The sequence below is a fragment of the Alexandromys fortis genome, unplaced genomic scaffold (genome assembly GCF_014885135.2).
Source record: "Alexandromys fortis isolate MF-2015 unplaced genomic scaffold, M_Fortis_MF-2015_v1.1 scaffold_17, whole genome shotgun sequence".
Lineage (NCBI taxonomy): Eukaryota > Metazoa > Chordata > Mammalia > Rodentia > Cricetidae > Alexandromys > Alexandromys fortis.
This window is the reverse complement of record NW_026067896.1, coordinates 14,137,442-14,164,014: the sequence shown is the minus strand read 5'-3', so window position 1 is coordinate 14,164,014 and position 26,573 is coordinate 14,137,442. Positions and strand designations below refer to the sequence as shown.

At 40.8% G+C, this 26,573-nt stretch overlaps 2 protein-coding genes across 3 annotated transcripts in view; both read right to left on the bottom strand.

Moving 5' to 3' along the window:
• The window catches only part of Arhgap26 (Rho GTPase activating protein 26), a 1,368,274-nt gene that overhangs the window by 948,119 nt on the left and 393,582 nt on the right, over positions 1-26,573 (bottom strand). The window lies entirely within an intron of this gene.
• The window catches only part of Ndfip1 (Nedd4 family interacting protein 1), a 44,069-nt gene that overhangs the window by 12,406 nt on the left and 5,090 nt on the right, over positions 1-26,573 (bottom strand). The window contains exons 2-6 of one of the 2 annotated variants that reach the window (XM_050161464.1): positions 10,472-10,559; positions 7,536-7,666; positions 6,632-6,719; positions 5,427-5,551; positions 852-918 (exon numbers count right to left, since the gene is read on the bottom strand). In XM_050161464.1, coding sequence (XP_050017421.1) covers positions 852-918; positions 5,427-5,551; positions 6,632-6,719; positions 7,536-7,666; positions 10,472-10,559 — 499 coding nt within the window. The remainder of the gene's footprint in view (positions 1-851; positions 919-5,426; positions 5,552-6,631; positions 6,720-7,535; positions 7,667-10,471; positions 10,560-26,573) is intronic. The other variant, XM_050161473.1, reaches the window with a different exon arrangement.

The following is a 26,573-nucleotide window of genomic DNA, read 5'->3' as shown; positions in this document are numbered from 1 at the left end:
CTCCTATAGGTTTATCAGGGACCACCGTTTGCATCCCGCTGGCTAGGATATGCAAAAATACTATGAACTTTTAACCACTGAGCCATCTCTCCTTTAAAAGCTACCGGGGGCTACTGCTTTGTAGACATGACAGCAGTAAAGATTGGTTTCTTTACTGAATCACACATATTTTTTTTTATAGATAACAAACCCACATTAAAAAATTCACCCTGGCGCTAATTTCATTGCTTTAATGATTTAGGAGGAAAATAATTTAAAACAAACAAGAAAATAAATCATTATAATCTACAGATTAATAAATAATCAGACTGCCTTCATGTGTGCATGTAACATATGTATGTATGTATGTGTACATATATAATTTTAAAACTTCTTTTTAATATAAATAAACTCTTTTTATCAAGGGTGAACTACAGAATTCTGGAAAGCCCGTAATTTCAGAAGTTATGTGCATTCTTCGGTGGTCTACTGACAGGTCTAACTTAAGATGGCTCACAAATATACAGGAATTAATTCAGTTGTATACAGTACACTAATAATCAACTCAGGGCTGAGTCTGCAAACCCTCTGCGGAAATAACTCAAAAGCAGACAAAAGCCACACTATACTGCATTAGTATGCCCCCTGTATCACACATAAATGGATTAGAAAAGCACTTCACAGACTCTATTTTAACGTGCATGCATTAGGAAACTATCTAATCTTTAATGAAAAAAATCTAAAAATTGTATTTTAAATTGATGGTAAATACAATACAGTGAGATGAGGCTTTATTAAAGTAATCTTAGCTGTCTAAGACATTTTTTAATTAGATAATTGTTTTTCTACCTTAAAAAGTTAAAAGCACTTACCTAAAACCAAGAACACCCACCAGAGCCAGTACTGGCCATCAAAGTATCCAGGGAAATAGGTGGAAAACTGGAAAAAGCAGCAGAAGAAAAAGGCAGAGACTTTATTGCAGCCTAACAGAACAATTTCACTTATTAATTTAGGAGCACACAAAACACAACTGTCACTTAGACCACATATACATACTTTTTAAATTAATTAGTTAGTTCATTCATTCATTTACTGTGCATGTTTTGCCTGTGTTGTTGTATGTGTACTACATGCATCAAGCTTGGTGCCTGAAGAATGTGGAAGAAAGCATCAGATCCTCTAGAACTGGTGTTAGGAATGGTTGTGAGACACCATGGGGTGCTGAGAATCAAACCCAAGTTCCCTGAAAGTGCAACAAGTGCTCTTAACCACTGAACAACCTACTAGCACCGTAATAATTTTTAAAAATATGGTCTATTTACTTCTAATTTGAAATCGTTTACAAGAAATGAAAAATGACTTCTTCTAATGGAAAAAAACTGTAAAGTTCTCTGTTCTCTTCTGGACTCCTTATTTTCCAAGTGTGCACGTGCGCACGCGCACACACACACACACAAATGGATTTTGAGGGTGTTGAGGACTGTTTGGTATATAGCTCAGGCTGGATTTAGTAACGCTTCTTCTCCTTCAGCCTCCCAAGGGCTAGGATAACACACTTGTGCCACCATACTTAACTCTTCATTCTGTTAGAAAACTTTAAAATCTCTGGCATGGTGGTGCATGCCTTATAACCCTGGCAATACTTCACAAAGAACCCATCTAAGAATGTTTCTAGTTTCATTGTATATACTTAGCATTAGATGTGATTATTTGGTTGGCATTACTGTCTCCTTGTCAATGAAGTCCAATTTGTTCCTAACCTTGAATTCTGAACTTTGTAATCATGTACTGCTGAACTTTGTATCCTGTACTTCATGGTAATCCTATATCTGTGCCAGGAATTGGCACAAGGCATTCTTTTGGCATTAGAATTGAAGGTCTCGTAAAAGAGAAAAAGAACACAGATGGTCTCTAACCAAAGTGATTAACTTTATGACAGAACAAGACCAATATGCATTCAGTAAAACCATCTTTTACACTTGAGTCTTTCCCCAGCTTTGTGACAGGCAGGATGAAACAAAGTCCCTCAGGATGCTGGGTGGCAGTAGTCAGCTGCAGGTCTCTATCAGCTTTAAGATCACGGGGTGAACCAGAATGTGCCACTGGCAGGGTAAATGCATTAAATGCATGTGCAGTTCATGCTCTCCTGTGAAGTACTGCTGTGTTTTAGTGTGGTACAGAACCGCCTGTCTTTAACCCAGGGGAGCAACAACTACAGCACAGCTGGAACTCAGCTCTCCCTGCTAGTGCTGACTCGATCTAATCAACACCTCTGGCAGGACGCGTTTTCCTGAGGAATGAAAACTTCCCCTATTTTTTTCTGACTTGCTAAGCCATTCTGACCTTGGTTTTCATTTAGATTCCAAAGATAACTAATAATGTAAACTTAGTCTATTCTCTTGGAGGCCCTGGTGTCCAAAGTCTGAGAATAAGTGTAGTATTCCCTCTTTGTCCATGAGAGATAGTGTTCAAGACCTTCACAAATGCTTTAAATGGCAGACAGCTCCAAAGCTTATGCATACATACAGCCTTTCCATATATGTGGACCTTTGATAAAGTTTGATTATGAATTGAGCACAATAGAAGATTAATGATAAGTGCCATTGAACTAACAATATACTGTGATAAGTTATACAAACAAGGCTCTTTAAAAAAAATCTTGCTGCTATAAAGATCTTAGAAACCTCAGTATGGAATTTTTTTTTTAAAGCAACTTTTTTTTTTTTTTTAATTAAGCATACTGCTGGCAAGGAAGGCACCAGGTCTCATTACATTACAGATGGTTGTGAGCCACCATGTGGTTGCTGGGAATTGAACTCAGGACCTCTGAAAGAGCAGCCAGTGCTCTTACCCTCTGAGCCATCTCTCCAGCCCATGGAATTTTTTTCTTCCATTATTGTGTGAAAGCTTTCACCTTTCATTAAAAGCATGTGGCTTCTCTTTGGCATATCCAAACTGCCAGCATTACTATGACTGCAATTTGGGACTTTTAAAATAAAGATTACCAACCACAAGCACTGTGATACCAATATGGTTCCCAAACAAGGCAAGATTTGAACAGGATTTCAGAATTTATTGTTTTGTATGGCATGTCAATTAAAACTTATGGCTTGGGTCAGGCATAGTAGTGCATGCCTTTGGTCCCAGCATTCAGAAGGTAGAGGCCGGTGGATCTGTGAGTTCTAAAAGCCAGTCTGGTCTACATAGCAAGTACCAGTCCATCCAGGGCTAAACAATGTAACACTGTCTCAAAACAAACAATGAAACAAACAAACCAAACCAAACCCTTATCAACTGTTTCTGAAAAATTCAGATTCTGACCAGAGGTAACTCAGCTAAGACACAGAGACACAGGAGGCTCCAGTGCATACATACTTTCTATTCCATGTTTGTGTGTTTATATGTAAAAAGCATGTGTTTGTGCATGTGTGCATGCATGCCTTGGTGTCCTGGCTTTCCACCTTGTTAAAAGCAGGGTCTCCCCTTGCTACACACAGACGCTGGCTGGCTGCTCCCTTCCAGGGGTTCTTGTCTTTGCCTGTCATCTCCCCACAGGAGCGCTGGTACTACTACTGAATCTGGGTTTTCCTTAAGTTTTAGGAACCCAAAATCAGGACGTTAAGCTTTTGCAGCAAATACTTTCCCACTGAGGCATATTCCCAGCTCCTAATATTTTATTTCTTAATAAAACAACAGTTAAAATTTAAAAAAGAAATGTCAACTTCTCATGGACTAGGGTCTTAAAGTCCATTGGTTTTGACTCTTTGTTTTTCTGAAAGTCCATGTTTTTAGATGAATATAAATGAACTATACAGGGGGAAAACCCACAATTACCTAATTTTCAAAGGATTTTAGATTTCTAAAATAGTCAATGAGTCCTTTGACTTACTCTGAAAAACTGCAATGGCCAAGTAACATCGATTAGCTATGTATGTTGTGTGTGGTGTGGATGCACACGGTACAAATATGCACCAGTATGCATGGACACACACAGAAGCCAGAGACAAGGTCTCACTAAATCAGAAGCTCGCCTTTTTGACTGGAATGGCTGGGCAGTGAGCTCTGTGATCTGCCCATTTCCACTCTCCAATGCTTGGGAGTCATAGACATGTGCAGCTATGCCCACCTTTTTATGTGGGTGGGGACTCAAAACTGGAATCCCTGTGCCTGCAAGCAAGTGTTCATACCCACTGAACAATTTCCCCAGCCACAGTTTACCAGTTTATAATTACCTGGTTTCCTCTGCCAGGTCGACAATAGCAACAAACTCACCTGAAGACAAACTATACTTGTTTTGCTTGTTTGCTGTTTGTAGACGGGATCTCCCTGTATGGTCCTGGCAGGCTTGGAACTCACTATGCAACCAGGTTGGCCTTGAACTCATAGAAATCCATCCATCTCTGATGGGATTAAAGGTGTGTGCCCGTGTGTGGCAGCAAAGTATACTTTATAAAAAAAAAAAAAAAGTATTGAACCCATTGGTGAATCTTCTTTTGTTGTTGCTGCTGTTTTTTTTTTTTTGTTTTTTTTTTTTTTTTTTTTTTTTCTCGAGACAGGGTTTCTTTGTAGTTTGAGCATGTCCTAGAAACTAGCTCTTGTAGACCAGGCTAGTCTCGAACTCACAGAGATCCGCCTGCCTCTGCCTTTCAAGTGCTGGGAATAAAGGTGTGTATGACCACACCCAGCCCCACTGGTGAATCTTGTTCAGCATCTAGGTTTTTGAAGTATACTTTGTACCCGATCCTGACATGTACAGCTCCATCAAGATCACCAGGTACATCATCAAGGAGTATTCAGAGAACACTGGAGAAAGCCAAGAGACTTAGCAGAAGCACATCCGGGATTACTGAAGAATTTCTAGAACCCAAGGTCAAGCATCTTGTGTACCTTGGCTCCCTTTTTGAAACCATTTTGTACAGTTGTGTGGCTTTGAACAAATTAAAGTTACTTTTTAAAAGCGCCTATACGTCCTAGAACTTAAACTATTTTACGCAATATCAACTGGGAACTCCCATATCACCGAAGACATTGCTATACTTTTATCAAAAGAAAATTCCCTAATGGAGCAGTAGAGGTTTCTACGTAACCAGTCCTAGAAGGAAAAACTAGGGAAGGATAGACAATGTCATGAAATTAAAATTTCACAAGAATTAACATGAAGAATGCCCGCCCCTCTATCACAGAAACTCCAAGTGTCCACATGCATTAGCGCTACATACATTTCAAAACAACCTATAAAACAGATCATCTCCTAGATCTGAACATGAAACAAGGAGATAGGAATTACATGCAACTGATTTTAGCTCACTTTACCATGGAATCAGAATAAAGACAAACCAGATTATCCCTTTAAATATCAAGATAATAGAAAATTAAAAATCAAATATTCAAAGTCATTCTAATTACTGCCTCTTGACACAATCTATGTTCTCTGCTATGCAACTTACCCTGACAATAAGGATCCATTTAATTAGAGAAAGACCAAATCCTGAGATGGCCCCATACCTTCCCGCAGCTGAGGTGGTCAGGCAAAAAGACAAGAAGAACCCAATCCAGTTGAAGAGGAATGCCACTGTAAGAGTGGAGGGAAAAGATGTTAACCAAGGGACAGGAGTGTTCTCTGCAGCAGCCCCTACTTATGTGGCGTTCCCTAGGATATAAAAGATAGCCTGCACTTGACAAACCATCTCCACCTCCCCTTGATCTCCCTCAAAAGCAAGGAAAGACTTTGTCAATCTCATGCTGCATGCTCTGTGCCTACCAACCCGCTCCTGTCTTTGCTGCCATATAGGCTAGTGAGTAAACGAAACACTTCGGAGAGCAACCTGGCACCTCACATAAGTGAGTCAGGTTACTCATCCTCTTGCTGTGTCTTCTGACAGCTCAGAGCATCACTATTTTTGCACTACATTTTTTATTTTTCAGAGTAAATAAAATAGGTGCTCACATGTAAGTGAGGTGCATAAAAAAGTATAAAACAGCATTAAGAAGGGGAAAGTCTGCTGGAGAGATGGCTCAGAGGTTAAGAGCACTGGCTGTTCTTCCAGAGGTCCTGAGTTCAACTCCCAGCAGCCACTTGGTGGCTCACAACCATTTGAAATGAGATCTGGGGCCCTATTTTGGAATGCAGGCAGAACAGTGCATAAATAATAGCTGGGTAGTAGTGGCGCACGCCTTTAATTCTAGTCCTCAGAGGCAGGTGGAACTCTGTAAGTTCGAGTCCAGCCTGTTTTAGGACTGGCTCCATAGCTACTGAGAAACCCTGTCTTAACAAACAAGGAAAGGAAAAGAAAGGAAAGGGAAGGGGGAAGGGGGAAGGGGGAAGGGGGAAGGGAGAAGGGAAAGGAAAAAGGGAAGGGAAAAGGAAAGGGAAAAGGAAAGGAAAGGAAGAGAAAAGAGGCAGAGTCAGATTGACTTTGATCTATCAGAAAATTAGAAGTTTACAGAACAAAATCTATCAATGCTTCTATCAATGCTGTTGCATTCCTACTCTGCCATCTGGGTATGAGCAGCAGCAATAACAATGGGCCCTGTAGGCCTGAAAGATGAGATTTGGCATGTGTTAACACTGTGGTATCCATAATTGCTTTAAACATATTGTCCATTCAGAGTACTTGGGTTTATAGGAAGTGACTGCTGCATGTATACTTACTGAAAAAAGTTAACATAAAAATCCCATCATTTCCTATCCTCAGCTGGTCAGCATCGTCAAAATCATCCCGACCCACAAAATCTTCATCCTAAATGAAGGAAAAAGAGTAAGACAGAGTTACGATGAATTATTTCTAGACAAAAGGTGAGGTGCATAACCAAAAACCTTCCTTTTAGTGAAAGGTCTACTGTAATTGGTGCAAACATACCCCTTCACTGACTATTTAAGTAGGTTGCTTAAGACTGCTTGGTAAGTTGGCTAAGAGACAAACTTTCCTTGTTGCTTCCTCAGTGCTGCTAGACCCAATAAAGGATTGCCTAGGTCTTTCTTTTTTTGCTTTTGTTTTTCAAGACAGGGCTATCCCGAAACTCACTTTGTATATCAGGCTAGCCTCAAACTCAAAGATATGCCTGTTTCTGCCTCCTAAGAAGCAGATGGATCTCTGTGAGTTCAAAGCCACCTTGGGCTACAGAAGACTGAACCTGTCTAAAAGAGAAACAGAGCCCATACATAAGTAATCCCAGCACTTGGGATCACAGGCCTTTAATCCCTGCACTACAGAGCTATGGCTGGGTGGGAAAGAGATAGGAACTCAGTGGAGGTTGATGGAGAACACTACAGGATTACCCTTTTGGTCTGAAGATTTGGTAATCTCTCTAGTGGTTGGCAGTTTTGCTTTTCTGATCTTCAGGTTGAACCCCAATATCTGCCTCTGGGTTTTTATTATTCATGCTACACTGCCTGGTGCATCATTTTCAGAAGATGCTTATTATTCCAAAAGAAAATGTATATGCTTAAAATTAGCTGTAACCAAGACAATTCTAGTAATTCAATAATGGATAATGAAAATAACTCCAAATAAGCAGCCCCAAAACAACATAGATCAAACAAACAAACTGCTTACTCTTCCAGGAACCAAAGGGATTGTAGCTTCAGTCTTGGTTCTTTCAGCCTCATCATAACTGGGCAGTGTTGTAGCCACGTTATAAGAAGGGGGCTTTGGAAACCCAGATTCATCTTTGTAGTCAAAATACGCTGCAGAAAAAAAAAGTAATAAAATCCATCTGAAGCAAAAGACATTTATTTATTAATAAATGTGACACTTGTAACAATTTTTAAGCATGTATTTAAAAACAAGATTGTCCATACCTTTATTCCTAGCACTCAGGAGGCAAAAGTGGGTGGATCTCTGTGAGTTCAAGGCCAGCCATTAGCAAGTTCCAATTCAGCCAAGGCTACACTGTGAGACCTTGCCTCAAAGTACATACATACATACAAACACACATACATAAAAATAAATAAATTAAAAACTCACTTGCTATACTTATTTCCAACTCTGAATCTAACAGGCGTTTATTCTGTGGTACTGGGGATCAAATCCAGGGGCTTGTAGCCAAGTACTCTACCATTGAGCTGCCATCTCCAACCCTCTTTTTATCTTTTTTTTTTTAATTAATTTATTTATTTATTAAAGATTTCTGTCTCTTCCCCACCGCTGCCTCCCCTTTCCCTCCCCCTCCCCCAATCAAGTCCCCCTCCCTCGTCAGCCCAAAAAGCAATCAGGGTTCTCTGCCCTGTGGGAAGTCCAAGGACCACCCACCTCCATCCAGGTCTAGTAAGGTGAGCATCCACGAAACTGCCTAGGCTCCCACGAAACCAATAGGTCCAGTAGAATCAAAAACCCGTTGCCATTGTTCTTGAGGTCTCAGTAGTCCTCCTTGTCCGCTATGTTCAGCGAGACCAGTTTTGACCCAGGCTTTTTCAGACCCAGGCCAGCTGGCCTTGGTGAGTTCCTGATAGAACATCCCCATTGTCTCAGTGTATGGGTGCACCCCTCGCGGTCCTGAGTTCCTTGCTTGTGCTCTCTCTCCTTCTGCTCCTGATTTGGACCTTGAGATTTCAGTCCGGTGCTCCAATGTGGGTCTCTGTCTCTGTCTCCTTTCATCGCCTGATGAAGTTTAATATTCAGGAGGATGCCTATATGATTTTCTTTGGGTTCTCCTTCTTATTTAGCTTCTCTAAGAACCCGAATTATAGGTTCAATGTCCTTTATTTATGGCTAGAAACCAAATATGAGTGAGAACATCCCATGTTCCTCTTTTTGGGTCTGGCTTACCTCACTCAGGATGGTGTTTTCTATTTCCATCCATTTGCCTGCAAACTTCAAGAAGTCCTTGTTTTTTACTGCTGAGTAGTACTCTAATATGTATATATTCCATACTTTCTTCATCCATTCTTCAATTGAAGGGCATCTAGGTTGTTTCCAGGTTCCCCTCTTTTTATCTTTTATTTTGCTAGGCTACCCTTGAACATACAATCTGTCTGTCCCAGACTCTTAAGTGATCACTAGAACTGGTGATTTAAATAGTCATGGAAAACACTTAGGCTAACACTTTACACAAGCCAGGTATGGTGTGTGTGCCTGTGATCTCAGGTTCTTGGGCGATGGATGTTACAGGGTCACAGCTTGAGTTTTGCCTAGGAAACACAGCCAGATCTCCTGTCAATGGTTAAAAAGTCTTCACACGTGCACTAAGATCTACACTGTAGTTTCCTCTCGTTAAAAAAAAAAAAATGAAAATCAAACTTGAAAAAAAGGAAAGGGCTTAATATTCATGTGTTCCTGTTTTTACTAGGTAACTAACTGGGTTATAAAATAATTCTATGAACTCTTTCATCTCCTCTTTTGAACACTGTACTTCATGCTCACTGACTTCTGTCACAAAATATGCAGCACAACAGAAAAGATGTATTTACAAGATTAAACTTGTTGTTCTTGTTTTGTTTTTGTTTTCTGAGGCAGGGTTTCCTAGCTGTCCTGGAACTAGCTCTTGTAGACCAGGCTGGCCTCAAACTCACAGAGATCCACCTGCCTCTGCTTCCCAAGTGCTGGGGATTAAAGGCGTGAGCCACCACCACCTGGCTTCTAAATATTTTTCAAGTTTCAAAAGAAAAAAAAAAATCTGTCTTTCTTTTACTCTCTAGTTATAAATTAGCTTCTCCGTAAATCTGTTGTTGTGTAGCCTCAGCTGGCCTGGAACTGCCACTGCCCTGCCTTGACCTCCAGGGTACTGATATTAGAAGTGTGAACTAATACACCAGCTAACTTCAACATTCTTATTGTAATAATTATTGAAATTGTCAATCATCAATGCCCCTCATTAACAAAAAAGAAGTAACACTCTCCTCTTCCTTCTCCTCCTCTTCTGTAATAGGATCTAGCAATATAAAACTCAACCTGGGGGACTGGAGAGATGGCTCAGTGGTTAAGAGCACTGACTGACCCTTCCGGAGGCCCTGAGTTTGATTCCCAATGATGACATGGCAGCTCACAACCATCTATAATGGGATCTAGTGCCCTCTTCCATCATGCAGGCATACAAGCACGTGGAGCACTTCTACACAGAAAACACATGAACAGATCTTTAAGAGACTATGTACTCAGTATGTATTCAAACTGTCTCCAGTCTCAACCTTCCAAGGTATGAGCCATCATGCCCAGTATTCAGGTTTTGGGTGTGGTGGTACATGCCTATAACCCCAACTTTCCAAGTAGAGGCAGGAAAACCAGGAGTTCAAGGTCAGTCTCCTTATACATAGTATTTGAGGACAACCTGATCTATGGGGATCTTTTCTCAAAACAAAAGAAGAAAATTTAAATATCCATTTTGGAAAAAAGTCACTGAGAAGTTAGAGCTAATGGCGAAGCAGTGTTTTATTTAATACAGTTTCTGTGTGGTTATTTTGGGTGTATGCTAGCCAGGAGGCCAAGACAAACAAGGGACCTGCTCCCTTGCAACAACTGGAGGGGTCTGTGCTAGCCCTGGCCTCAGTACCCACCTGCATTCTCTGCAGAAATGCTGCTGTACGGTGGAGGAGCATCACCTGCAGTCTGCTCGGGTTCCCCTGGCTCCTCTTCATTCTGCAGCTGAATAAAAACATCAGATATTAACACTCACACACACACAAAAACAAATTCAAAAGATACAAACCTAAAAAATAGAGTAGCCTATCTGGAAGGCTACCTGGCATTGTGTTTGTTTCCAAAGCCTTTTTAAAGTATCCTAATGCCAGGAAGTTATTTTAAGGAAATGAGACAAAAAGAAAAAGCTATATAAGAATCATACTCCAAGTACACATTCCTGTAGTCTCAGTCATAGACAAGCCTGGGCTACGTAAAATATGAGGCCTATCTAAAAAGAAAACAGAAAAAGCCAAATGTAGCTCAAGCTTGCCTCAAATTTGTCAAGGAGCTGACAAAGGCCCTGTACTCCTGACCTTCCCACTCCTTCCCACGTGTTGAGATTTCAGGTGTGAACCACCATGCCCAGCTATCAAAAAATAGATTAAGGGGGTCTGGAGAGATGGCTCAGCGGTTAAGAGCATCGCCTGCTCTTCCAAAGGTCCTGAGTTCAATTCCCAGCAACCACATGGTGGCTCACAACCATCTGTAATGAGGTATAGTGTCCTCTTCTGGCCTGCAGGCATATATGCAGACAGAATATTGTATACATAATAAATAAATAAAAAAAAATAGATTAAGAAAAAAATCAAAACTTCAAAGAAAATTCGACAACTTAGAAACTTATAGAACCATTACATGAAGAAAAGTCTGATTTTTATCAAACAATATGCATTGTGCAATTTGTTTGTAAAAGGATAATCATATAATGGAAAGAAGATCTAGAATGAGATATCTATAATTCAGAACTATCTTTAGGTAATGAAAGTATAAAGGGTTTCTCCTTGTTTACATTTAGACTCTAATTTCATTGCTTGTATAATTTCCTTAAAGTTAGAAAAGCAATCTGGTAGGACAAATATTGAAAATACACAAACCAAGTCCTTCTACCTTATTTGGTAAGTGAGACAGTTATGAAAAACATAAATGTCTAACCTCTGTCAGCACTTTCTCTCAACTATCTGATGTAGTGTTTTAGTGCTGGGAATCAAACCCTGGGTTTTAAGAATTCCAGGCAAGTTATTTACAGCAGAGCTAACTCCAGAACTCCCCAGCTCCTCCAGTTATTTCAATAGTCCACACTGAATGTGTAATGTCTACCTACTGTTGCTGCCAAGTGCCCACCCTAGTCACTGTCATGATTTCTCAATAGATTTCTCAATAGATTATACTTTTTAATGAGCCAGTCTACACTGGCATTAAACTATAAAGGGAGGAGCGGGCGATGGTGGCGCACACCTTTAATCCCAGCACTCGGGAGGCGGAGGCAGGTGGATCTCTGTGAGTTCGAGACCAGCCTGGTCTACAGAGCTAGTTCCAGGATAGGCTCCAAAGCCACAGAGAAACCCTGTCTCGAAAAAACCAAATAAATAAATAAATAAAATAAAACTATAAAGGGAGTCTGCTGATAAGGGTCTGATCCTGTTTTCAGTATTACCACACAGGAAGTTAACTGAGGTGCTTGTAAGACACACCAGCTCCTACGCACACTTTACAAAGAAGCCCATGGTAAGCTGAGACAGAAGAGAGCCTAGGATTTGATAAGAAGCGGAGTCTGCATCAATCTCCAATCCTGCACTATCCACGAATTACTACAATAAAGATTTATCTATAAATTTAATTTGGCGTGGGTTCTTGGGCCATATTCTTAGCAGCATCTACCATCCAGGACTTTCTATAACCAGTGCAGGGTATGAAACCTAGTACAAACATTTTACCACTGACTTTCATCTCCAGGCCTTGATTTTTTTTTTTTAAACAGGGTTTTCCTGTGTACCTTTGGGCTGGCCTGGAACCCTAATCCCCTTGTCTCAAATACTAGATTATAGGCATGTGCCACCATTTCTAACTTGGGCACATTTTTTAGCTCTAACAATCTAATCTTAAACTTAAGTCATTCCCAAAATAACTGTACTGTAAACTAAGGTAATTTTTTCCTTGGAAAAGCAAACATACAGGCAAAATAGTTATAGGAAAGCAAATATTCCAGGGACATCATATAGTGACTTATTTGGAAGAGCTCCTGGGAACATGATTCTCCTCAATCCAAGATCTTAACAGTATGTGAACGTTAGAAGGATATTCTTAGCCTCCTCACAACTAACCATCACTATATGAGAGAAGACAGCACCAAGGGAGAACGACAGCAACAAGAAAGGGGAAAAAGATTATTTGAGAATGCAGTCTCTATCTGTAGCCATCTGGTACCATCTGTACTTCTAACCTGCTTTATAATTCTGGAGTCTGGTCAAAGCAAGCATGTTTCTTCTACACAATTTGGTTTCAGAAAGGAAGCCTGGCAGTTCTTAGAAACATAGACATTCAAAAAAATCAGGAGGTAAAATAGTCTACCATGCCAGTAGCTGTAAGATAGGTTGCCTGTCTCCTAGCAACCTAGAACTGTGAAATGTGATCACTCCCCAGCACCGTAACAGATAACAGCAAAGAAATTCCAGCCTTCTCAGAAACGCTATCTCTTTGGTGAGAAAAAACCAAACATTACCAGGTCAAGATTTTTTTTTTCCCTCCCTTAAAATTCAGTATTTTAGAACCATACATTTCCAACTAAAAAGAATAAAAAAGAAACCCCGCGGGAAAAAAATTATGACTATGGAGGTGCCACATGTTGGAATGACCCCCCACTCAACTGTTCTCATTGCCTCCTCCCACCACAGAAACCTAATTACTCCCACACTGCTGGTGGTAAGGTTAGGCTCAGAAAAGCTGCTCTAAAACAAAACACTATGAGAAGAACAAAGGGAATCACATTCCAAAGGCCACATATGCTTAGTAATGACTGCTGAATGACAGAGCTGTAAGCACCCACATTCTTACACTGTGGGGCCTCAAGGCCACTGCTCAGCAATGAAGGAAAGAAATGCATGTACCACAACTGGACTGTAGCCTTTAGGAAACAGTTTACTTGCTTCCATGATGAGTTTTGCCCATTTTCTTGCTCTGTCCCCAAGAACCTTTCTGGTGCAGCCTACCCAGCCACATTGATCCCCTCCTGGTGCTCAGAGAGCACAAGCAGGTTACTTCTGGGTCAGCACTGGAAAGACCCCCACTCTTCCATCAGTTGGGCCAAGTGAGCCCAGGTCCAGCTTAACTACACAGTACAGGCCAGGCTGTAGCCGGTCCTTGAGGCAGGTCTAAGAGAGGGAACTTAACTCAGAGCACACACAGGAACAGTCTCTGACATTGACTCTGGAGACTAATAAATACTACTGGAGCTAGAGTTTTCACCCCATTACATCACTTTTGTTACATTTTGAACCAGTTTTATCTTTATTGTTATCAACAATAATGACATTTAAAAAAATTATGGCACTATTTTACAAATTGAACTATAAAATTACTCATAAATGACAGAAAAGGCCAGGTGTAGGGGCTCACTTGTAATCTCAATACTTGGGAGACTGAAGCTGGAACATTAAGGAAGTAAATTCTTGGCCAGCCTGAGTTGCTACATAGTAAGCAACTTTGCCTGCCCACCAAAGGAGCCATACAAAGTGTTGAGCTTAATACAGAACTACCTATGTCTCTACCAAGATGAAAATAATCCAATAATCTGAAATTTCAAGTAGCATTTTGCTTTGTCACACACTTACACTGTGTCCTGATTTTCTTTTCCATATCCCCACTTGGTGCATGATCCCAATCTGCCGTAATACTCCTTGGTCTTATTAACCTTTGATTTTGAAAATACGTATCTTGGGGGCTGGAGAAATGGCTTGAAGGTTAAGAGCACTAACTGCTCTTCCAGAGGGCCCAGGTTCAACCCCCAGCAATCACATGGTGGCTCACAACCATCTGTTAATTATGCATGTGGTACACTAACATATATGCTGGCTAAACACACACACATAAAATTTTTTTAAATGTTTGTTTGTTTATTTGTTTATTATGTAGACAATATTCTTTCTGCGTGTATGCCTGAAGGCCAGAAGAGGGCACCAGACCTCATTACAGATGGTTGTGAGCCACCATGTGATTGCTGGGAATTGAACTCAGGACCTTTGGAAGAGCAGGCAATGCTCTTAACCTCTGGGCCATCTCTCCAGCCCCACACATAAAATTTTTAAAAAGTTTTAAAAATATGTCTATTAGGACTAGCGAGCCAGCTCAGCAGTTAAGAATGCTTACTCTTCTTCAGAGGACCAGAGTTTGGTTCCAGTACTCATGGTCAAATGGCTCACAACTACCCTTAACTCCAGCTTCAAGAGTTACCATCTCCTCTTCTGGCCTCCTTGGGTACCTGTACACACCTGCCAGATATACATACAGACACATAAATAAAAATGATCAAAAGCTTATAAAAATAAATCTGGGGGGTGTGTTGAGACAAGGTTTCTCTGTGTAATAGCCCAGTGTTCCTGAACTAGCTCTGTAGACCAGGTTGGCCTCAAACTCACAGAGATCCACTTGCATCTGTCTCCCGAGTGCTAGGATTAAAGGTGTGTGTGTACCACCACCACCACCCATCTATAAAAAATAAACCTTAAACCAGGTGGTGGTGGCAAACACCTTTAATTCCAAACCACAAGAAGTAGGGGGATGAAACTCTTGAGTCTGAGACCAATCTAGTCTACAGTGCAAGTTCTAGGAGCCGGGGCTACAAAGAGAAATCCTGACTCAAGAAACCGAAAATAAACAAATACTTTGCCTATTAGAAATAAATAAAGCATTAAAGAGCAGGTGCAATGACACTCACTGGTAGTCCCAACTTCTGGGGAAACTGAGGCAAAATAACCACTTAAGTCTAGTTGACTGAGGCCAATCTGGGGAGCATAAAATTATATTAGTATCTTTTAAAAAAATCTGCTAGGTATGGATGGCAGCACAAGCCTATAAATCCCAAAACTTGGGAGATTGAGAGATGGGAGAATCAGGAATCCAAGTTCATCTTTGGCTGCATAATTAGTAGAAGCCAGAAATGCTCACTACAGAAATTATACATAGTTTTTGGTTTGTTTTTTGAGACTGGGCTTCCCTGTAACAGTCCTGACTGTCCTGGAACTAGCTCTGAAGACCAGGCTGGCTTCGAACTCAGAGATCTGCCTGTCTCCATCTTCCAAGTGCTGGGATTAAAGGCATGCTCAACCACCACCCAATGATACCTAGTTTTTATAGAAGCAACTTTGAATTAAACGAGTTTAAAGACACTTATGGAACTGGAGAGACAGGTGGTTGCCACAAACTCTTTTTTCTCCCCCCAGAAACTCTTAGGTCATATAGCCCAGAGTGTGTCCAGCAGCAGAAATTACAAGAGTCTTACTCAAAAACAAGGTATAAGAAGGGACCCTCCACAGCATGTAGGAGGCAATAGTTACATACAAACACAACACATCATACATAATACACACACACACCTTCAGTTTTAAAATGAATTGTTCTGAGGAACAGTAAAGCAGAGCTAGGGTTGGATCTCACTAAGAGACAATATTTAATCTTACAATGAGTGGTACTAGTAGTCCCAGGCATTTACATTCTCTAAAGACTGGAAAAAGTGGGGGAAAAAATCCTTCTGCATAAAGTAGGTGTGGTGGTGCACACCTGTAACCCCAGCCCTTGGGAGGCAAAGGCAGGGATGCCACAAACTCCACACCCTGGTCTACATCTGAGTTCTGAGCTGTCCAGTTTACACAGTGAGACTCAGTCTCAACAAAACCAAACCAAATAAACCTCACAAATATACCCAAGATGAAATGACATCAATATGTACCTCACACAAACACATAAAAATACATGACAAATAATGCCAAACTAGCCAAGAAATCCCTAATATTACAAGTATTCACACTACTTAATTTGTTGTTGTTGGGTCCTATTTAATTTTACTTTATTTGTTTATTTTGGTTTATCGAGATAAGTTTTCTTTGTGTAGCCTTGGCTCTCCTAGAACTAGCTCTGTACACCGTCTGGTCTTGAACTCAGAGATCTTCCTGCCTCTGCCTGGGGTAAAAGATAGAGCCTGCAGCTTGGTGTGTGTTGACCTATCCTTCAATTCACTTGCCTCTGCCTTCCAAGTGCTGGAATCAAAGAAGTACAACACCATACAAACCTCATTGTAATTTTTTGTATTTACTTTATGTATACAAATAGGTTAAAGTTTTGCTTGCATATATGTGTATATACCACGTGCATGCATATATGCACCACATGGGTCCCTGGTACCCATGGAGTCCAGAAGAAAGAATTGGATCTCCAGAACTGGAGTTACAGATGGTTGTGACCTGCTATACAGGCTCTAGGAACTGAGTGAGGTCCTCCTTAAGAGAGGAAGTCTCTTAACTGCTGAACTGTCTTTAGCTCCCTTATTGTAATTTTGAGAGACAAGAGTATGTAGTACAGGCTGGTCTCATTCTTTTTATTTTTATGTGTTGTTTCAGACAATGTTTTTGTGTCTGTCTCCCCTTTCTGCTCATTATGCCATTTAAATCACAGTTAAATGATTTTAGGAACCATATAATATAGAATTACATAGTCAAAAAAACTTAAGTGTGTTGGCACATACCTATATCCCCACTAAAGATAACTCCATTTCCCCATATTTCCAAATGCAGAAGGGACAGCTGTGGTGCCAACTGGCATACCAAAGCACCTGCTGGCCTCTCCCTCACTGTCACAAGTACCTGTTACACTTTCAATATGTTAACATTCTAGCTCTTCTCACCTACTCCCCTACCCTCAACTTCCAACTCATGGGCTTCCCTCCCCCAGCTACGCATTCTCCAAATAACCCTGATTACCACCACCCCCCCACCCCCCCCCCCCCCCCCCCCCCCCCCCTTGGCTTTCCCTCCCCCGCTACGCCTTCTCCAAATAACCCTGATTACCACCCCCCCCCCGCCCCTCCCTCTCTCCCCCACCCCATCTCTCATGGCCAGGTTCGAGCTGCTGGCCATGTTCTACTATTTTCTCTCTCAACTCTGGACTCCTCCAGATGCCTCTGCTTGTTCTCTCATAACTACAATACCCTTCCCCTTAAGTAGCACACCACGAGCTGTCATGTCAGCAGTTTATATAGTAAGAAGGACAACTGCCCAAGCTCAGATACTTAACACAAGGTCTCGACGCTACACAGTGAGACCCTGTCTCAACAAACAACCCCCCACAGCAAATCCACATAAGTAATAAATCCAAGTAATTAATTCACACAATGATAAGTTTACGGGGACGAGGGAGACAGCTCAAGAAGTGAAGTGATTACTGCACAAGTGTGAGGACTCCCCTCCTCACATATACAATTTAGAACACTTGCCTAACATACAAGGTTCTGGGTTCGATTCCCAGCACTGCAAAAAAAAAAATTAGCTGGGTGTATGGTGCACACCTTCAATCTCAGCATTCAGGAAGTAGAGGCAGTCAGTCAGATCTCTGTGAGTTTGTAGCCAACCTAGGCTACATAGTGAACACCAGGCCAGCCAGCATTACACAATGAAGCCCTGTTTCAAAATGATGAAAGCAAAGACCTGTATTTTGAGATCTGTATTTTGTTTACAGTCATCTTAAGCTCACAAGTTAAGAAAAATATTTACCTCTATCCCCTCTGCAGGGTCTAGGAAATAGACCTGGCATCTTATCTTCTAGCAAGACCTGCAGGCACCAGGCTTCAGAAACAATTTGCATTTTCCTTTGTTAGTCCTCGATCACTGAGCCACAGTATTTACTTATTAGCTAGGGATGTCTATAAGCCTGAATTCCAGCAGAACTGACACCCCTCTCCTTCTCCCTCGTTTGCTATATAACAGCTTCTGAGGATATAATAAATGGCGGTTTGATCAGAAATACTGTCTTACCATCATTTCTTGTGTCTCTTGTACCCTCCATTCCTCTCCCCTAGGTTTATCAGGGACCACCGTTCGCATCCCGCTGGCGATTTTTTTTAATTAAAATTTAATGAAGGCGGCAGTATTCTGTTCTTTGCACTAGTCAATAATTTTCCTTTCTTTCCTTTCTTTTAAAAGGTAATTGAGGGCTGGAGAGATGGCTCAGAGGTTAAGAGCACTGGCTGCTCTTCCAGAGGTCCTGAGTTCAATTCCCAGCAACCATATGGTGGCTCACAACCATCTGTGATGAAATCTGGTGCCCTCTTCTGGTGTGCAGGCACACATGCAGGCAGAATGCTGTATACATAATAAATAAATCTTTAAAAAAAAAAAGGTAATTGAAATTTTAGCTACTTATGGATTAGTGCTATAACCAAGGAAGGGACAATGACAATGGCTCCGGGAGTGATTTACAGGTGGGTAGTATCCCCGTCACTACTGTCCACGGGAAATATGTTAAAGACAAACAGACACTAAGGGAAAGGAGTATGGGAGGCTCACTGTTACCATATAGTGTAAAAGCAAATTTGTTTGAGAAACAAACCTTAAAAAAAGATAATAAAAACATCTATGCCCGAGGATATAGAACCACAAGTGCTTGATTTATTATCACTCCTCCTAGGAACAGGAACCCCCCCCCCCCTCTCTCTCACACACACACACACACACACAGTACAGTATGTTCTTTTCCTGTCTATCAAATTAATAGCATAAGGGAAGAGATGGTAGTTATATAGTTAATGATTTTAAAAAGAAATGGCAACAGAAATTAATAAACAGAAACAAGAAATATATCTCTAAGCCTTTTTTCTTTAAAAATAAGCAATACTGAATGGGGATGATGAGGATGGCTCTGAGAGTAAGAGCCTTAGAACTTAAATTCAATAGCAGGAACCCACATGGAAGGACAGAACAGAGTCCTGTAAGCTTTTGACCTCCAGTGTGTAAACATGGTTACACACATGCACCCAGGCACACACACTAAATATTTTTTTAAGAAAAAAAAACCTTGACTGTCCATTATTCAATCTGTAACACATACTATAGTCTGCTGAATACAAATAAGTACCTAATAGATGCTTCTGGTACACTAAAGAAAAATTTGGTAATTTTTATCATATTGCAATTCCTAAGATGTTTTTCCTTCTAAAAACAACCAGTTGGCATATTTACTAAATGCAATACTCTCTACTGTCAAGACAGCACAATTAGATATAGAGGCTGAAAGTCAACAGCCATGTTGTGACATACATTGTTAAATCATCATGTGTTGTTTGAGCTTACTGAGAAGCTGGCTCTGGAAAAAGGGCTGATCTTGATCCCCTTCCCTTCAGAATAAGGCATGTATATCTCAAAATGTCCTTCAGAGTCCAGGGATGGGCTGGTCCTCCTCCCTGCTAACTATAACGAGGAGGAAAGGAACAGCAAAATAGCTCAAATAGAAACGTTGTGTACTTGAGAACGACTAAAAGGTGAACCATTTTCAACAGAGGTTTATCCCAAAATATAAAACTGCCATGGGAATCCATCCATGGAGCAAAAGCTCAGTCTGGAATTGCAGCTGACTGCCTCAATTTCCCATGGAGGTTTCTGCTGGGTGTTGTAAGTGCCAGATTTGATGATGTTATCTATCTGCTGCTATTTGTTCCTTCACTTGGCCCAGGCTGGCCTCGAACTCGTGATCCTCCTGCCTCTGCCTCCTTCAGCAAATCCTACCAGAGTGCGCCACCACTACCGGCTGTTCCTTCACTTGGGAGCCGCACTGGAGGGAACACTGCTCTGCCTAGGTGTCCCTCAATCCGGAACTCCAGCTGGCTGCCTCAACTGGTTTTCCCAGTTATTTCTGGTCAATGTTTATATGCACTCAATTAACAGTGTCTTGCTATTTGTATCACTTGCTATTTATTCTTTTACTCTTGCTTGCTCTATACTTAATAAGCTCATAAAAAAAGAAACAACAAAACAAGCAAACAACAACAAAAATAGGCTTGGTGAGCCGGGCGGTGGTGGCGCTTGCCTTTAATCCCAGCACTTGGGAGGCAGAGGCAGGCGGATCTCTGTGAGTTCGAGACCAGCCTGGTCTACAGAGCTTGTTCCAGGACCAGGCTCCAAAGCCACAGAGAAACCCTGTCTCGAAAAACAAAAAAAAAAAAAAAAGGCATGGTGCACACACCTTTAATATCAGAACATGGGAGACAGAGGCAGGTAAGTTCCATGATAGCCTGGTCTACACCGTGAGGTTAAGGCTAACCAGGGCTACATAGTGACATCCTAACCAAAACAAAAAAACAAACAAACAAAAAAATCAGGGCTGGAGATATGGCTTCAATTCCCAAGGAACTACATGGCAACTCACAACTGTCTATGATTCCAGCTCACAAATACACATATGCAAGCAAAACAGCACTGAACATAAAATAAAAATAAATAAATCATGAAAAAAAAGCCAAAAAAAGAGAAAAACCTATAAAGTCAAGCAACAAGACAGAAAGTAGCAAAACCTTGACAGCTATAAGTGAGATTGACATGGGGGGCTGATTCAGCACACAGGAAAGACTGAATCCTAAATCAGAACACAAAGTAGGCAACTTGTTTTACATGACCCAAAAGCTCAGAAATTGGTGACACCAGGTACTGATAAGCTGAGTTGAAAAAGATTTAAACAGAAAGAAGGAAAGGTTATAGGAACAGCTAAAACACGCAGCTCCCAAGTCTCCTTTAGAAGGCTCACCTAGCATGTGTAAGGCCACAGGTTCTATTTCCAATACAAAAAAAAAAAAAAAAAACTATTCTCAGGAGAACATAAGACAGGGAGGGAGCTTTGGGGAGACATCTGTCCTGGAACTAGCTCTTGTAGACCAGGCTGGTCTTGAACTCAGAGAATCCACTTCAAATCTGCCTGTCCTCTTACCTTTAGATGCACGCATGCGCACGCACACACACACACACACACACACACACACACACACACACACACAATAAAGATATATCTATCTATGCAGAACTGAATTTTTTCGGCATTTCTTAGTTTCACGTTAACGAACACCAAATTCAGGCTCTCTGTTGTGTATCTTCTAATTCTTGGCATGCACAAAGCCCTGGGTTCCCCAGGTAGGGCAACACGAAATAACTCTGTCTCAGAAAACAAAAAACAATAACAAAACTGTAGGAAACCACTTCTTGTAAGAGAGCAAAGGTGCCACTTAATTCTAGAATCTAGTCGTTGACAACTGTGTATGTGTCCTGACTTCTGGAGAATGTTTCCCATATGCATGAGTTAATAATTCTGGTACCACTTTATATATGTATACTAAAACTGAAGAATTATGTAAACAGATGCTATATGGTAGAAGTCAAATTTTTCACTGCTGAAATGGGAGTTTATAGATTAGGAGAATAAATTAGTGTGATCCCCATGCTTGAATTAAAGTTGGAGACACTGTGTGAACTTGGCTTTGGGTAATTTATTTATACAAATATTGTTTATGGGGGGCTGGAGAGATGGCTCAGTGGTTAAGAGTATTGTCTGCTCTTCCAAAGGTCCTGAGTTCAATTCCCAGCAACCACATGGTGGCTCACAACCATCTGTAATGAGATCTGGTGCCTTCTTCTGGCCTGCAGGAAATACATGTAGAAAGAATATTATATACATAATAAATAAATATTTAAAAAAAAACATATTGTTTATGAGGCTGAGGGTGTAACTGAGTAACAAAGTATACACGCAGCATGTGGAAGAGCCTGGCTTCAATGTTCAGCACTTAAAGAAACCAGTACACAACACAGACAGGCATTCCTGGGTTTTGCCACCTTAGAAGGCCTACAACTAACAACACCCAGGACAAGGACACAGACCTGGTTTCTGGTATCATTCTCCAAGGAAAGGAAGGCAGGCTTCTTTTGGGTGACATGAATCATTCTAAAATCATGTGAAAAAAGTACACTAGATAAGACTGGTCCAAAAAGAAAGTGCTCTAAAACAAAGCAAAGATGTAGGTGTCCCAAAGGGAACCAGATACAGGGCACAGGACCAACTGAGAGTTTCCCAATTGCCAAAGACAGCACTACACAGTGGTACTGGAATTATAGTCCTAAATAATTATAAATATGAGTTCATACAGATATAAATGACTAAGTAAGCTAAGAGAGAAGAAATCAATGTTACATATATAAAAATGGCAAATAATGTATGCCAATACTCTGCTGGCAATTGTTAGTTCCACCCCTTCCACTTAGTCTGCGAGTGCCACCATTCTCACAAAGTACAGCATGCGGGAGGGGAGAGCGCCTTTTACAGAAGAGAGCCTGACACAGACTTCAGCCATGGAGCAAGGCATGCTGACAGTACCATTTGTTGTATATACGTGTCTATGAGCACATGTGCTCAGTCAGGTGTCATGTGCAGAGGCTAAAAGTGGATTGAGGGTATCTCCCCCTCTCGTTTTTCCATCTGTAATTTTACTTTCTGAGACAACATCTCTCACTGAACCTGACTGATTGGCCAGGAAGTCCTAGGCATCCTCCTGTCTCCACACCCAACTCTTAAGTTCAAGCATGTATGTGCATACATACTGCATACAGCCTGCACCTTATGTGGGTGCTGGCAATCAGAACTCGGGTCCTCAGGCTACAGGCACTCTGACTGAGCCATACTTCCAAACTGTTGGTGGAATAAGAAATCAACATACAATGTGGTACACACCTTTAATCCCAGCACTCCAGAAACAGACAGATTCTAGGAGTCAGAAGCCAGCCTTGTCTATCTACTAGGTTCCAGGACAGCCAGGACCGCAGAGAGAGGAGACCCTGTCTCAATAAACAATCAAAAAACAAACAAAAATAAAAACAACAAAAAAAAGGAAAGAAAGAAAGAAAGGAAAAGAAAAGAAATTATGGACTCAGAAAACAGAGTGAGAGCCTAATTTACAGGCAGGGTGTACTGGCTAATAGCACACTTGTTGTAACACTACACTTGAAACTGATAATAGAAACTGTGCCTCTACCTGGCAGCCACCAGAGGAGACTAACTAAAATGTTTGCAGAGCACAATAAATCTGATAAATGTTGACCACTTGTCTAGCTTATTGGCAATAATAACAAGGGGGAAAATATCTTTGACCTTATTTTCAGCATTAATCTGCAATTAAACTTCTTTATCTAAAATAGGTATGGCCCTCTACAAGAATATGGTTCTCACTAAGCAATTGTACTTATCCAAAGATAATATCAAAATAAAGAAATTTGGGCTGGAGAGATGGCTCAGAGGTTAAGAGCATTGCCTGCTCTTCCAAAGGTCCTGAGTTCAATTCCCAGCAACCATATGGTGGCTCACAACCATCTGTAATGGACCTCTTCTGGCCTGCAGGCATACACACAGACAGAATATTGTATACATAATAAATAAATATTTTTTAAAAAATAAATAAAAATAAAGAAATTTAAGGATTTATTTTAAAGCCTTTGTCACCCCAGCACTGTGAAGGCTGAAGCACAAGGGTCCCAAGTTCAAAGCCAGTCTGTGCTACACAATAAAACCCAATCGAAAACAAAACAAAACAACAAAGTTATTCTTGTGGTAATATTTATTTTTATAACTTAACGTAGTACAGTGTATTATAACTGATGTTTGGAATAAACATGTATGCACAGGACCAGTGGTGACCAGTCCTTAGAACAGGATTCCCTAGGGTAGCCAATTGAGTCTTAGTTTCTGCCTAAACCAGGAAGTTCTGTTCTGTTTACAGAGCACAGAGTGATGAAGCCAATAAATCTCCCCTAACAAGTGATGACCAGTGGAGCCAGCCAGAAAGCAAGAATGGATCAAGAATCTACCAGTGCCACAAAAAAATGACGCAGAGAACAAGGCTTGACAAGAGTGAGCCAATTCAAAAACAAAGGACAGTCACAGCTCTGTGCTTCCCGACATTTACAAATCCTATTTCCATACTTCTAACAGATTCAAAGAGAGCTCTCACGGCTGGCAAGATAGCTGGGCATGTAAAAGGCACTAGTCACCAAGCCTGACAACCTGAATTTCATCTCCAGGAGCTGCACCGGAGGAGAAAATCAGATCCTCTACCCACAACCACAAATAAAAAAACACAATAAGTTTTTTTAAAGCTCTTATGATACTAACCTCATGTGACAATATCCACTTGAAACATCACTTTTCTCTATTTCACATAAAAAATATTTGTAAATGAAATTATAGGATTTACAGCCAGGCATAGTGGTATATGTCTAACCCTAGCACTTTGGAGACTAAGGCAGGAGGATTATTGTAAATTCAAGGCTAGTCTGAGCTATACTGTGAGTACTAGGTCAGCCTGAGCTACAGTATAAGATCTGTTTTCTCCAAACATAAAAATATAAAAGTATTGACAAAAGAGAAATTATATGATGCAAAATAAAAATTTCTGATCCAGGAATATAAATAAGACTGGCTACTGATAGTTGATTTACTGAGTACAGGTGATGGCTTCCATAACACTTATCATACTATTCTATTTTGTATGTATTTGAAATACTAATAAAAAGTTGAACCAGGGATCGTGATACACTCCTTTTAATCCCAGCACTCAGGAGGCAGAGGCAGGCAGATCTGTCTATTTGAGTCCAAAGCCAGTCTGGTCTACACAGCAAGTTCTAAGACAGTCAGGACTTACTGAGACCCTGTCTCAAAACAAACAAACAAACAAAGGCTGAAAAAACAAATACCATTAAGAAATAATTACAGGGAACTGCAGAGAAGGTTCAGCAGTTTAGATCACTAGGTGTTCTTCCAGAGGACCTGGGTTCAATTCCCAGTACCCACATGACAGTTCACAACTGTCTTTAACTCCAGTTCCTGGGCATCTGACATCCTCACACAGATATACATGCAGGTAAAATACCAATACACATAAAATAAATAAATCTAAAAATATAATAATAAGTACAGGCCAGGTGTGGTGGTAAACACCTTTAATCCCTATAGGTGGCAGAGGCAGTCACAGCTCTATAAATTCAAAGTTAAATCAACCTACACACATAGGAAATTCTAGGCTAGCCTGATTCAAGTAACAATTACAATAGCCATCTTTCCAAGACAATATACAGTCAATGCAATGAAAAAGAAATCAGAATAAGGCTAGTGTATGGCTCAAGAGGATAGTGACTGCCAGCCATGAACAAAAGCCTAGCTTCCATCCTTAGCACTAAAAAAAAAAAAAAAAAGGAAAGAAAAATTAGAAACTGTTGTTGAGAATATGGAGAAACTGTAATCTCTGTAAAATGCTGGCAACAATTCAAGATGGTGTGGCTGCTATGGTTAACAGAATAGTAGTTCTAAGAAAACTTAAAATAGAATTGCCAAACCATCCAGAAATTCCACTTCTGGGTATTTACTCATAAAACTCAAAAGTGAAGACCAAGAGGTACGCATACACCCATGTCTCAGTGCATTATGCACAAAGACCAAATGCCCACCAGTAAAGGAATTTATTTTTAAAAATGTAGCACAGGTAGGCCTGGTGCCATCGGCCTGTAATCCCAGCTCTTGGGAGATAGAAGCAGGAAGATAAGGAGTTCAAGGTGAGCCTCAGAGAAGGGGGGGGAAGTTTGGGGGGGGGGAGGTCAGGCCTTGATATGAGACCCCATCCCAAAACCAACAAACAAGAAAGTATAGACAAACATAAAACAAAATATTGTTCAGCCTTAAGAAAGAAATTCTGAGGCTGGAGAGATGCTCAGTGGTTAAGAGCACTGACTGCTCTTCCAAAGGACGCATGTTCAATTCCCAGCATCCACATGGCAGCTCACAACTGTCTATAATTTCAGTTCCAGGGGACCTGACACCAATGGCAAAAACACCAATACACATTAAACAAACAAATGAATAAACAAAACCTTGTCAGCTAATAAATTCTACCTAAGGGGGCTGAAAGATGATGGCTCAGCAGTTAAGAGCACTTGATTGTTTTTCCAGAGGTCCTGAGTTTAATTCCCAGCAATCATTTGATGGCTTACAGATCAGATTCCTTCTTCTGATATGCATAAAGACAGAGGATGCTGGTGTAAAATACATGAATAAATATTTTTTTTTTTAAAAATTCCACAAAAAAAGGACGGAAGGGAGGCAGGGAGGGAGGGAGGCAGGGAGGGAGGGAGG